This window comes from Morus notabilis, unplaced genomic scaffold, assembly GCF_000414095.1.
Source record: "Morus notabilis unplaced genomic scaffold, ASM41409v2 Scaffold887, whole genome shotgun sequence".
Taxonomy (NCBI): domain Eukaryota; kingdom Viridiplantae; phylum Streptophyta; class Magnoliopsida; order Rosales; family Moraceae; genus Morus; species Morus notabilis.
This window is the reverse complement of record NW_010366463.1, coordinates 230,243-244,695: the sequence shown is the minus strand read 5'-3', so window position 1 is coordinate 244,695 and position 14,453 is coordinate 230,243. Positions and strand designations below refer to the sequence as shown.

The 14,453-nt window shown below is 34.5% G+C and overlaps 2 protein-coding genes across 2 annotated transcripts; both read left to right on the top strand.

Annotated features, from left to right (window-relative positions):
* The first annotated feature begins 4,110 nt into the window (after window positions 1–4,110).
* Window positions 4,111–6,431, top strand: LOC21391721 (F-box/kelch-repeat protein SKIP6). Its single transcript, XM_024173605.1, has 2 exons — window positions 4,111–5,334; window positions 6,150–6,431. Exon 1 carries the CDS (start codon window positions 4,176–4,178, stop codon window positions 5,313–5,315), a length of 1,140 nt encoding a protein of 379 aa, XP_024029373.1. The 5' UTR covers window positions 4,111–4,175; the 3' UTR covers window positions 5,316–5,334; window positions 6,150–6,431.
* Window positions 6,432–6,607: 176 nt separating this feature from the next.
* Window positions 6,608–9,271, top strand: LOC112093954 (F-box/kelch-repeat protein SKIP6-like). The gene is made up of 3 exons (XM_024173589.1): window positions 6,608–6,736; window positions 7,018–8,077; window positions 8,775–9,271. Exons 1-2 carry the CDS (start codon window positions 6,608–6,610, stop codon window positions 8,056–8,058), a joined length of 1,170 nt encoding a protein of 389 aa, XP_024029357.1. The 3' UTR covers window positions 8,059–8,077; window positions 8,775–9,271.
* The last annotated feature ends 5,182 nt before the right edge of the window (window positions 9,272–14,453 follow it).

The following is a 14,453-nucleotide window of genomic DNA, read 5'->3' as shown; positions in this document are numbered from 1 at the left end:
TTTCTGGGGTTTTTTTTTTTTTAATCAAAGTATTGCAATGATTATTTCGATTACACAATTATCTCATTGAATCCTTGTTATTTAATGCCTCTGTATGCGCAAGAAAGATGCTGATCCGTGGGATGCCATTTTATACTATCATATGTATAATAGTAATCATATTTAGAGCTTTGACATTGCACCTCTTCTATTATAAATGTAAGATCTTGCAAAGTGCAAGTGCGCAACAAATCCAAGCACACTGAATCCAGCAAGTAGCCAATAGAAGAAATCAAAATGAGCACGGTTCAGATTCTTCGAAAACCAGCTGTCCCGTGCATTTCCGCCAGTTGTTTTATCAATGACCAAGACAAGAAAGCTACTCAACAAGCTCCCAACACCAGTTACACTTGGGTAAAGGGCAAGTCCAATACTTCTTTATTCTTTTGGCACCTGATCATAGAAGAACTCTTGCAGACCAACAACAGTAAACGCATCTGCTATTCCTAACAAAACGGACTGAGGTACCAACCACCAAATAGTCATCGGAATTGTCAAACTTGGCTTATCAGCAAGGTTGTATTTCTCAGCTGTTTTGAGACGTTTAATTAATCTCAACTAGAGCTGCAATTATCATTGTTAAGATGGACAAAAATCCCAGTTCCTATCCTTTGCAGCATTGTTAGGTTTTTGTCGTAAAGCCCACCGGGAAGAGGGAATGTCTTTCCCTAGTCAGGGGACTAGGGCGCCTCATATTGGCAGTAATAATGGCTATACTTCGAAGCCAGAAAATTTCTCCCAGGCATATAAAGAATCTTATACGTCTGCAAAGTTTACTGTTCAAGAAAAAACTTGGTATGCTTTTCCTCCGATGATATCGTTGCCTTCCTTTTTTTTTTTCCTCGTTTGATTTTGTTTAATTAGTTGTTTTATTTACTTCGGTGCAGGGAGTTGCGCATTTTTCCAAACGGATACGGTGATGAAGAGGGTAAATCATTCACAGTTTGGTTAATCCATTTGCCTTCATCCCAAAGCAGATTGAAAAAGGAGCAAATATATGCAGAATTCAAGTATTGAGTATATGACCAGATCAACGGTCATCACCGCGAAAAAAAAAATGTGATTTATCTAATCGAAATGCTGCTCTCGTAATTTTTTTTCAAATTATAATTAGCTAGGACTTGCGTTTGCATTTGCACTCGGGATTCAGGGTTTGAATCCCGGAAACGGCCTCTCCTCCGGGGAGTAAGGCCGTGTACATATGAGATTGAGCTGTTCTCCGCGCCTGTCATAGTGCGTGAGCCTCTTTTGCACTGGGGTCCGGCTTTTTTTTTTTATATATAATTAGCTAGGACTTGAGAGGATTATTTTGGCTGTTTGAAACTTTCTGGTGTCCTAGCAATACTCTTTTATATTGCAGGTCATAACAACTGGTTCGCCAACCGGAAGATTGCATGTACTGCAGACGTAATATCGCTGAAGGATATCCGCAAACCCTCCAATGGATTTCTTGTGAAGGATCTACTCATTTTGAACTTGAATTTCTAGTCATGTCCGATACAACTTTCTTCTGAGAACTCCAATTGTGAAGAAGACGCTCATCATCTTTTCTTTATAAAATAGTAGTACCTTTTGGTTTCTGGACACTTTTTTTTTTTTTTTTTGTGATCTTGTGTTCATGTTTCATTTTTCATTAGAAGCAGAAAGAGTTGTAAGAGATCGAAAAGACACAATTTGAATCATGTTTGTTGCTTTCATTCTTGCGTTCAATCATTTCAAGTTGTTTGTTTCAAAATGCTCATTTTGTTGAATTGGTGGTGGAGTCGAATTGTCGTTCTTATTAATTGATTGTATTTATGTGTGTGATCAATGCTCATTGCGTTAAATTGTCGTGTTTTTTTTTTTTTTTTTTTTTTTTTCCCTTCTGTTTTTTTTTTTTTTTTGGTGTGGTTAAATGTTCTTTGGTTTAAATTTTTTTTTTTTTTTTTTTTTTTTTTTTTTTTTTCGCTCTCGTTTTGTTTCTCTATTAGTTCTTGGTCCGGTTGTATATTGGCCACGAGCTTTCATTTTGTATTCAGCCTTTGCCATCTAAAATTGAGAGATTTCTCATACTTCATAGAGCTTCTAAGAGGTGTTCCTCTTCTCCCTCTGCCATGGATTTGGCGAACTATACGTAGCTTTTGTTTATTTCACTGATTCGAGTTTTTAGTTTTAAGTTTCTACAATTAAAAATTTTCAAAAAATGTCACATCTCAACTCAAATTGAAAACTCAAATACGCGAACCGAACGAGGCCGTAGACTTTCTACGTCAATATGGCTTAATTTGCAGTAACAACAATTCTGATCGAGTTTAATTTATTTTTGAAGTTTATAGGTTAACAAAATTATCATATCCTACATAATATTGTGATTGATTTTTAGTTTATTTGGCATTTAAAATTAAAATAAAAAGTATATCAAAATTTAAAATTTAAACTTTGGAGTGTACATGATATTTTTCTAAAAATTTAGATATAAATATTACAAATTAAAATTTTCAGGGGGTGAAATAAGAATAAAACTGTAAAATTGTGTGTGTGTGTGTTTGTTTTTTTTTTTTTTTTTTTTTTTTTTTTTTTTTAAAGTTTTACTTCTAGTTTCTCCTGATAACTGCCAGAGCATTATAGCACACTGGCTTTATATACAAATGAACCTCATCTTTTTTTCCATGTTGGTTTGCTTAATAAAATAAGTCGTTTTCTATACAAAATAGTGAGAATGTTGTTTATCTCCATGTTGTTTTCTCCTCACTCTCTCTAAAAACCGACATGCTCTTTCCAATACAAGATAAACGACATGCAGTCTGTCACAGGTGTTGTTTTCTCCAAGGGAATGACGTCGTTTTGTCTTCAGATAAAACTATGTGACGCTTACAAAGTTATAAACGATTTGTCGTTTATCTTGAACATCTTGTTTAATGAAAAGAGTCGCACGTCGTTTTTAATCAAAAGAAAATGACATATTTATTTACTGCACTCTAACAGAAAAGAAAACCTTTAAAAAAAAAGGAAAAACTTTAGCCTAAAACAAAAACTCTTAATACAAACAACATAGCTCCTCAAAACGCAGGAAAATGCTTCTAAAAAATGAATACGTAAAATGACGTCTTCTTTGCTTTGATCGTCGTTTAAGCAATATCTATTTAGGCTTCCGTTCATTTCGGTAATTCGAGTTTTGTTACAGTAAAAAGCTCTTAAAAATAGTCACATCTAACTTTTTTGTTACAGTAAAAAGTTCTCACATAAAGTCACATCTCAGCTCGAATTAAAAACTTGAATCAGCGAATTAAACGAGCCCTAGTATTCCTTTGAAATCAAACTTGATTAGTTTATTTCTAGCCAAAAAAAAAAACTAGATTAGTTTATTTGTTTTATATATTGATTATATTGCTACGAACTTCAGATTATTCCTAATGGCTAATGAACTTTATTTCTTTTTCATTAGGCAGTAGTCAATAATTATATATATATGCTTATATAATGAATAGGAGAAGAAATGGAAGATTTTTTTTTTTTTTTGAAATTGAGGAACCGCTAAATTTTCCTAAAATATTTCAAAAAAAAGTTTGCTTATGATGTGTATATAGGGACTAATTTAATACAAAAAAATATTAGAATTAACTCCACTAAACATTTATGTGAAGAAACTATCTACAATTTTAATTTTATTTTTAATTTGATCAACATCGCAATAAATTTTAAAAATTAGAGTGTAAATTGCAAGATTAAAGTTGAGAGACCGATTTACCAAACGTGCAAAGTTGAGAGGGTATCTGTAAAAAAAAAAAAAAAAGGGGGTTTTTTAAAAAAAAAAAAAAAAAAAAAAAAAAAAAAAAAAAAAACCTCTTTTGCTATTATTTTATTTAGTTTTAAAATGTATGTTTGAAAAATTAATATAATTGATGGCTAAACTAATATTTAAATAGTAATTATTATGATGATTTCAGGTGTTTCAAAATATTTGACCGGTTAGAGATGTTTTTTACTCTTTTGAAAAATATAGGAGATATTTTTGAAATAGCCTAAAAGTTAGGGAATTCGTTTTGGAGACAAATTTTGATTTTAGCCAAGACTAAGGGGGTATTTATTGATTTTTATGGTAAACCTAATAACACTTTACTCTCTTCCTTACGAAAACCTCAACAAGAACAAACAGCATGTCCCCCACCACGGCGGCGCCGCCGGAGATCCTCATCCCGTCACTACCAAACGACGTCGCTTTGCAATGTCTGGCTCGAGTCCCGAGACAGTACCACCCAGTCCTCGCGGCGGTGTCGAAGCCAATCAGATCCCTCCTCTCCTCCCCAGAATTCTTCGCCGTCCGGTCATCCCTCAACTCCACCGAACTCCTCCTTTACCTCAGAATTCAACGCTCATGCGACGATCCCGACGGTTGGTTCACGGTGTATGGACGACCCAACCAAAACGACAACATCAAGAGCAGTATTATCCTGGCTCCGGTCCCAGGAGTTCCCGATGAACAGCTGTATTTGTCCAATTACGGTTCCGTGGGCCCCAAGATCTACGTCTTGGGCGGCTTAACAGGCTGTGGATTTTCAACTGAGGTGTGGGCTTTCGACTGCCGCTTCCACACGTGGGAGCGCGGTCCGAGCTTGCCAACAGCTAGAATGCGCGTGGCCAAGACCGTAGCTTTCGACGGCAAGATTTACGTGGTCGGATGGTCGGCAGCGGTGGAGGAATCATGGATAGACGTGTTCGACACGGTATCTGAGCGCTGGGAGGCCCTCGCAAGCCCCAAGCTTGGGGACCGCAGCAAAGAGGTTGTCGGATGTGCCATTAGAGGCGGTAAAGTTTGCGTCTGGTCGGAGTTTGAAGAGCTGAAGTTCGACCCAGCAACGAAGACGTGGGAGGTGTTTCGGAGTGGTGTTGGGTCGGGATTGTGTTGGACCACACAGATTTGCGAGGTGAATGGGGTGTTGTATTGCGCTGAAAATCATAAGGGGATGATTAAAGGCTTTGATGAAAGAATTGGGGTGTGGAAAGTGGTCGAGATTGTGAATAATTGTGGGCTGTTGCCGGATCACTCGTGGATACCTTGGATGGTCAATGCGGGAGGGAGGTTGGTAATGATGGGGTGGAGAGAATTACAGGATCAAACTGTGAATTCAGAATTGGATGATGAGATGGGAATATGGTGTGCGGAAATTGAAGTGAAGAAGGATGGAGATTGGAATTTCCAGGGAGAAGTTTTGTGGTCGGAGATGGTTGCTTCAATGTCCAGAAGGTTGATGGATAAGGTGCTCTGTTCCTGCGCTTGTTTTCCAGTTTCTTTGTGAGGACTATTGATGCAGTAGTGTAAGTCTCCTTTTCTTTTCCCCTCTGATTTGTATTTTTTATTTTTTATTTTTTGTGACCTTGCCTTGTTTAACCTGATCAATAGTTTTTGTTGTTATTACTTTTTTATGTAATTGGGAAATATGCAATTTCAATTGACATTTCAAGATTTAGAGCAACAACCCTTTGTAATTGATATTTCCATTTTCCCAAGTTTGTAATTTTGTAAATGGTTCAACTTCAATAAATTACTGAGGAACTAAATGAAATATGGTGCCCATTGAAAATAAAAATTGTTTGTTATTGCATTGGATAATTTATTTGAACTGCACTCTGTTCTCTCTTACAATTTCTCCATCCTCAAGATCATTTGAGAGTACACAAATAGTATCTTGTTCTCCATACTTGTTATGTCAGAAGCGCGAAACAATGGCTGCTGATTATTCTTTTTCTTTTTCTTTTTTTTTTTCTTGTTATTATAATATAGCTCAGAGTTTACTTATTTGTTATTGTTTGGTTTATCTTTGATTATTTTCCTTATGGAAATTAATCATTGTGGATTGAGCTATAAATTTACTCTGATGCTCATTTTGCTTGAGTTGTATCTTTTCGTAATAACTTATTATAATCACAGATTAAACCGGCCAGTTAATATGTTTGTCTGTTGTCTTTTTCTTAAATTAGTGTTTGTGTTGTTAAGATCAGACTTGTTATTTCTTAATTTTCAGTTTCGTTCCTTTTTTTCATTTAATAGTGGCTTAATTTTGCTGTCTTTGAAGACATAGTGATTAATATAAAGTGTACATATTTTTGACTGAAGCAAATTTTGTTTGTAGTTTCATGATTGGAGATGTTCGCCTGAAGCATTGGCCAAAAATTTGAGTCAGAAGGTTATGTTTCCTCCTTGGAAGATAAAAGTTTCTAAGAATTGCTTAACCAAGGTGCAATGGTCTATTATTCTTTGTAACAAGGATATAGTGCAACTCTCTCTCTCTCTCTCTCTCTCTCTCTCTCTCTCTCTCTCTCTTCAATCAAAAGGTTGCAGTGAACTTTTCATTTTACTCGATGATCTTATAGGCATCGTTTACTTCACGGATTCGAGTTTTCAATTCGAGCTGAGATGTGACATTTTCTTAGAGCTTTTTACTGTAGTAGAAAAAGTTAGATGCAACATTTTCTGAGAGTTTTTTACTGTAGAAACCTAAAACTAAAAACTCGAATCGGTGAAATGAACGAGGCCATAGATTCCTGGTTATTTCATGCTCTATGGAGCTGCAAGAAAAAATGCTGATATATGGCATGGTACTTGGTAGCAATTTTGCATGCCTTAGTGTTTGCCAAGTCTTACGGTAATACTTTCTCCTATTGCTTCCTCGTTGTTAAGGAAAAACTTAGACAAAGGCACTTCTTTGAGCTCTCTGGAGTAATCTCAACACGTTTTTGCATATAAAAAAAATGATTGAATGTAGCTGAAATGTTGCAAGCTGCTAGTTCAAAGAGGTTGAGTAGAATTTCCACAGCAGATTGTTAAACTTTAGTGTGGATGCTAGTGTCAAATATGATCCTCATTTAGGCTTTGGACTTGTTATCCAAGACCAAAGGGAAGAAGTATTTATGATTTGTTGAGATGTAAAGAAAAATTTGTTTAGGGCACTTCAAACAAGAGTTGGCTAAGCTTCGAGGGAACTAGAATGATTGCTCTAGAGTCCCAGACGGTATCACCCCGTCCTCGCGGCGGTGTCGAAGCCCATCAAATCCCTCCTCTCCTCCGCACACTTCTTCGCCGTCTGGTCAATCCTCAACTGTACCAAACTCCTGCCATATCTCAGGTTCCGAAACCAACACATTGTCCCTACCGGTTTGTTCACTGTCTATGGACGACCAAACGACAACGAGAAGAGCAAGATCATCATCGCCCTGGTTCCAGGAGTTCCCAATGACTGTTTATATCGGTCCCTTTACGCCGCCGTGGGGCCCAAGATCTACATTGGAGGCCAAACCTTCGGCCACTCTTTAACCGATGTGTGGATTTTAGACTGCCGCTTCCACACGTGGGATTGCGGTCCGAGCGTGCCAACAGTGGAAAGGGGCGTTCTTACGACCACAGTTTTGGACGGCAAGATTTATCTGATCGGAATGTGGACAGAGGAAGATTCATGGGTCGACGTGTTCGACACAGTGGCTGGGCGCTGGGAGGCCATTCCCAGCCCCAAGCTTAGGGCCTACGGCAAAGAGGTTGTTGGTTGTGACATTAGGGGTGCCAAGGTTTGCGTTTGGATGGCGGAAGAAGAGCTCAGGTTCGACCCCCCGACGAAGACATGGGAGGTGTTTGAGAGTGATATTGGATTGAGATTGGATTGGAGAACACAGACGTGTGAGGTGAATGGAGTTTTGTATTGGTCTCATGATTATCAATGTGTGATTAAATGGTTTGATGAAGGAATTGGGGTGTGGAAAGAGCTCAAGTTTCGGAATCACGGAGGGTGTCCGAATGACTTGTTGAGCCCTCGGATGGTCAATTTGGGAGGGAGATTGGTAGTGATGGGGTGGCGAGAATTACCGGGTCAAATTGTAACTTCAATATATGAGAAAAAGATGGAATTTTGTTTTGAGGAAATTGAAGTGAATAAGGATGAAGATGGGGATTTACAGGGAGAAGTTTGGTCGGAGATGGTTGCTTCGATGCGCAAAAGGTTGACGGCCAATGATATCTGGTTCTTTGCTTGTATTCCAGTTTCTTTGTGAGGACTATTGACGCAATGGTGTAAGTTTTTTTTTTACCTGTCAGATTTGGATTGTTTCTTCTCATGGTGTAATCTTGCTTTGTTTAACCTGATCAATAGGCAGATTTGAGAATTAGACAGCGGCATTAAAGCTTTATATGCATTTATGCGTTAAGATCATTTCGATAGCTGAATAGTTAAGATGGGTAGTGACATGAAGAGGACTTTCTTGAGAAGAGAACTTCTAAGAAATGTTTTGAGTGAAATATTTTTGAGCTATTAAGTATGGTATTGCTGATCTTTCTTGAATCCTTACACTGTGTGGATCATTTTCTCTTAGTGTTTGGGAGAATTTCCACACTTTTGCTTTCACGTTCCTCTCAAAGTGATTAATGTTTTTGCACTCCTCGAAAGCTTAATTGTGGATGGTAATTTTGAAAATTGTATGTTTCTAACCGTGATAGTAGTATTAGGTTTCTACAGTTCAACAATAATTTGTGTGCTAGACTGCTAGTTCATGTGGGTGTGCACAATTTCTAACTTTGGAGTTCCCATTTCCTAGTGCCGAATTCTGTTCATTATCATGCTTGTAGAGTTCGCTGCCTTGTTGATGTGGATGCAAAGAATTTGATTGTATTCTGCTTGAATTAGTGCTTGTGTTGTTAAGATCAGACTTGTTGTTTCCTAATTTTCAGTTTTCCTCCTTTCATGTAAACTGGTTTAAATTGCCAACACCAGGACTTTTGTTATCTCTAAAGACAGTGTGATGAAACTGCCAACACCAGGACTTCTGTTGTCTTTGAAGACAGTGAAGAATATAAAGAGTACATATTTTTGATTGAAGCAATATATTTTGTTTCGTGATTGGAGATGTTCGCCGGAAGCTCCTAACATTTTTTTTTTTTCCCTTTCCTGGAAGATAAAAGTTTATGTTGTTTCCTAGCATATTGGTGGATCTAAGGATTTCTTAACCAAGGTCTGAGGGCCATTAGAAGACTTGTGACCAACAATTCTATCATTCTTGTAACAAGGATATAGGAACCATACGCACGTGTATTTGGTGCAGTGCAACTTCTTGGTTTTTTGTCGTTTTTTGAATCAAAAGATTTCAATCGACTTTTCATTCGACACAAGAATCTCACTGAATCCTGGTTATTGCATGCTCTGTGGAGATGCCAGATGGACGCGGATCTGTGGCATAGTACTAGTAGCAGTTTTGCATGCACCAGTGTTTGCCAAGCTTTACGGTAATATTTTTCCTATTGCTTCCTCTTTGTTAAGGAAAAACTTTGACAAAGTTACTTCTTTGACCTATCCAGACCGATATTGACACGTTTTTGCATAAAAAAAAAATGTTATAATGTGGCTGTATAGGAAGGGTCCATAGAGATTTGAGTCATATTTACACAGCAGAAGGTTGAACTAGTGTTGTTGCTAGTGTCGAATCTACTCGTCATATAAGCTTTCGAACTCTTATCCCGGGTCACATTGGAGAAGTATTTATGGTTTTCTGAGATGTCATGTCAAGAACGTATCTATTTAGGGCACTTCAAACAGGAGTTGGCTAAGCTTTGAGGCAGTTAGAGATCAGGGCCATTAGCGTTTGGTTCATAGATTAGAACCATGTAATTAGAAATATTTTTAATTTACGTGTATTTTTTGTGAGAGAAAATACTGTAGCGAACCACGAACCATGATTCGAATCAGGGAACGAATCCATCTACCAAACATCACCTAAATTGCTTTAGAGTGTCTTATTCGGTTTGGTTTAATAGAGAAGAAACTTAAGGGCTTGTTCTTTTGGAGTTTAACTTGAGTATAATTCTTGAGTTGAATTTGAGATATAACTTGAGTTGAACTTATAACTTTAGTTTGTGTTTGGTTGTGTACATTTGAGTTCTGGTTTGAGATAAGAATCTTTTTGAGTTTGTGTTTGAGTGAGTCAAAACTTGAATTTGTATTTAGATAGTATTTTAATAAAAACTCAATGCTAATGAAAAATTTTAATATGGTATATGGGTCGGGTTTTATTCGTGTTTTCGTTGTCAACCCATAGAAAAAAAATCATCTCAATCAGAATTAAAACGAAAAAGTTATAGCATTTTTAAGAATAGAAAAAAATACTGTTTATTAATTTGAGTTTGAGTTTCTGAACTCGAGTTGAAAGGGAAATTTGAACTCGAGTTTTAGTCCTAAATTCGAGTTTGAACTCGAGTTTAAACTTAAACGAACATGAACTCGAATAAAGTTGTAACTCGAGTTATCTTTTTTTGAGTTTTTCACTCAAAAGAACAAGCCATAAATGTCAGATTAATATATGCTTACAAGCGACAAACTCCTTTTTTTTTTTTCTGAATAGTGAATTCTGTTACAACGTTCCCTCAGTTTGTGGCCTCATCTGACTAAGCTAGTGATTGTGTTCATTTTATATATAGTGAAATTTCGTCATCCAAGATCTAACTAAACTGGTAAGTTTGTTCATTTTACCTTTATTCACTAGGCACAACCTGCTTTAAGGTTTGAGCGGTGGACTGCGCTGCGGCGTTAAAGCTCACCGTGCCTTCATACATCTAAGAGCATCTCCAAAATGGTATGTTAAATATTAGTATACCAATGCTAAATTTCAGCATCCGAGTAGAAAACATCACTCTACAATGCATTGCTATTCTAGGTGCTAAATTCCGTGTAAGTTATACTTGATGGTAAATTTTGACATTAGATTGATATATTATGTTTTCTTTTAATCATTACAACATTAGAATTTACGAATTGTTTAAAATTAGAGTAAACTTGTACAACTCTCAAAGTTTAATGATTATGACAAAAATTAAATTTGACATTTCAAATTGCATTACGCATTAGAACATAAATAAAAATAGCCTATCAAATGTGCCATTTTCACATTTAGAATTGATAGTGTTGTCAAATTTGCTCCTCATACATAGGCTTTTAAATTGACATTCCCTAGTAAATGGAAGAAGTATTTATGGTTGATTGAGATGTCAAATAAATTATTTGGGGCTAGGGTTTTCGCGGTTGGTTTGAGCATTTGTTTTTATTACTATTTTTAAGAACTAGCAATCATTCTAATCATATGTATGTATTTTTTTACGGTTTGAGCAATTTGATTTTTTTTTAATGAGAAAAAGGAGTTTTCTAAAAAAAAAAAAAAAAAAACTGAAAAACTGCCACCAACTGACACCGACTGACACCGAACTGCCAAATCGACCCAAAAAAATTGAAAATTCAGTTCCACGTCAGCAAATCGACTAATTCGGTCGGTTAATCGATTGTCCATGGTCATGGGGGGTTCGGTTTCGATTCTGCCAACTGAGGTAATCGGTTAAAACAAACCAATTGACCACCTTCTACTCTATTTAAAAAAAAAATTATTATCCATAGATTCGAACCTCTAGTCTTGTAGATGGTGAATACAAGTTCACCATATTATTGAAGATGTACATTTAAAAAAAGTTAGATCTCTCTAACTTGTAAGTTGTAATGGAGAAATGAAATACATAGTCGTTTATATTAAATAATTGAGGGAATACATTCTCATCTCTTTTCAATGTAGGACTTTCATCTCTTTTCAATGTGTTTGAAAGTCCCATGTTGAAAACAGATGAGAATGTCTTCTCTCAACTATTCTATATAAAGGGCTATGTATTTCATTTCTCCATCACAACTTATAAGTTAAAAATGTCTAACTTCTTTTGAATGTTCATCTTCAATAATATGATGGACTTCAATATAAATAAGTTTTCTAATTGAGATTAGCTGTAAAGCCTTAGTCCTTAAGGGTGCATTCTTTTAGGCTTTATGTTTTTGTCTTTTAAGCCATTTTTTCTATTTAATTTTAACTATTTAAATATTAAATATTTGAATGGTTAAAATTTAAGAAGAAAATAGTTAACAAAGGTTTTGTTCATTTCACCGATTTGAGTTTAAAATTTGAGTTTTGTTATAGTAAAAAGCTATCAGAAACAATCACATCTAACTTTTTTGTTACATTAAAAAGCTCTCACATAAAGTCACATCTCAACTCTAATCAGCGAACTAAAATATCCAAAAATTATTTTAATTAAGCCAAACCGACCGGTAAAAACTAATAAAAATCGATCGGTTAACCGACCGAAGATATTGTTCTTCGGCTCGGTTTTAGTTTTAAATTTTCAAAACTGACATTGTAGATTCGGTTTTGAAACCGACCAAAATTGTCGGTTAAACCCTAAGAAAAACCAAGTTAAAGTAAACCATGATTTTTTTTTTTTTATTCTTTTTACGGTTTTGGGCTGGCTTGGGCAGATTAGGTTAAGCACTTTATGGCTTTTATATATGTAAGGAAAAGTGATTAAATAAAGGGAGAAAGAGAGAAATATGTCAAGACTTGAGATGAATTAAAATTAATAGGCCAATAGTTTACATAAGTTAATAAATAGGTCAAATTACTGTTTTCGTTTATAACTTGTCTGGTTATGAACCATAACTTGACAAATTATTATCCATAAATCATGATTTTTGTCCATAACTTGTATGGTTATGAACCATAACTTGACAAATTTATCCATAACTTATCTGGTTATGAACCATAACTTGACAAGTTATGGCTTATTAATTTCTATAACTAAAAGTTGGTTTATATACTTCCTTAAATTTTTCATATTGACATATTTTTTACTATTTCTGTTAAATAAATGATGGGAAAGGCTACATGAGACATGACTGTGTGTTAACTTTTCCTCCCCATTCATGAGGTATGTCTTAGAAACCATCCAATTTAATCTACTTTGAACCAAAAGTCAAATACAACATGACTAAAATCAGCTCAATTGTTACTCTTGAATCTACTAACATAATATATTATTATTTAAACAAAATATAAAATTTACGTGTCAAACAGTAAATAAATATACAGAAAATAACAGAGAGAGTTACAGAAATAGTGACATAAGTATTTTTCTTATTTATATTCGGTAAGCATCTGTGTTGATAATCCAATGCTTTAAATTGTATGCCATTTAGTAGTCTGTGTCGTTCATGAGTATAACATGTCCTTAAGGTTGCATTCTATTGTCATTTATTGAATAAACCATAAGTTGATGATCCTACAATATAAGTAATATTTTTATTCAATTCGCTATTTTTCAGATAATGAAAATATCTATAATCTAAACACTTTTTCTAAAAAAAACAAAAGTAATAAATTAAATAATATGAGTGTTTACTTTAATTATCAATAATACTCTTTAAATAAAAATTATTTCTCTTTTAAAATCTATAAATAATTGGAGACTTTATTGCAATAATAGATAAGAATGGTAGTAACGATTTTTTTTTGATGTTTTATGGTAGTAAATTTATAAGTAATATTGTTTTATAACCTTAATTTGATATAATAACAATTCATGGACAAAAATAAAAATAGAAGATAGACAATAAAATTAATATAAAAAAATAATTTAACGAAGTGGATTTGAGAATATATAAGATATTTATATATGGGAAATGCGAAAACATGTAGAAAAATAAGAAGATATTATATATATATATATATATATAAGATAAGCATGTAAATAAAAAAATAAATAATTGAGGATCAAAGAACTAAAGTTAAAAAAAAGTAATTTGCATGAACGGTTTCTAAACTTATTAAAAGGTGATAGTTTGGTTCCTAAATTTTTTTTTTTTGACGAAACGAGCCTCAAACTATTTAAAAGGGTACAATATCGTCAGTTTCGTTAAATGCCGTCCAAAAATAAGAACTAATTTCTAACCTATTAAAGTCGATTGGGATTAAAAAAATCACCTCATAAAGAAGTAAGGGACCATAATGTCACCCTTTTAGGTTATTATACTGTTACTTTTTAGACGATATCTGACAGAAATGACTACATTACACCTTTTTAAATACTTTGGGCTTTGTTTCGTCAAAAAAAAGTTAGGAACTAAACTGTCAATTTTTAAAGAATTTGGGGCCATTTGTGTAATTTACCTAAAAAAAGGGTGAGGTGGGGTGGGGGACGGGATAAAACATCACTGTATATGTCGGGTAGAAATTTAATGAAATTTAACAGTTACAATGGTATAATATTACTGGAGAATTTTACAATAAATTCAAATAAATACTCCATCGGTTTCAAATATTTAAATTTGTTATAAATGTTTTTTTCTTTCAACTCTCTCAAATACTATTTTCACACATCTAATTTCCTCTCTAATTTTTCTATACCAAACCTTGTTTTAATCTATCAGTATATAGGTATCTTCTACTACTAATGTTTAAAATCAACAACACTAATATAGCTGTACAAATAATTCTTTATTATATAGTAAATAATAAACTCGTCACTCTCACACAGTAACATGTACGAACTACAACTCAAATATATGTAATAATACTATTCAATACAAATATAG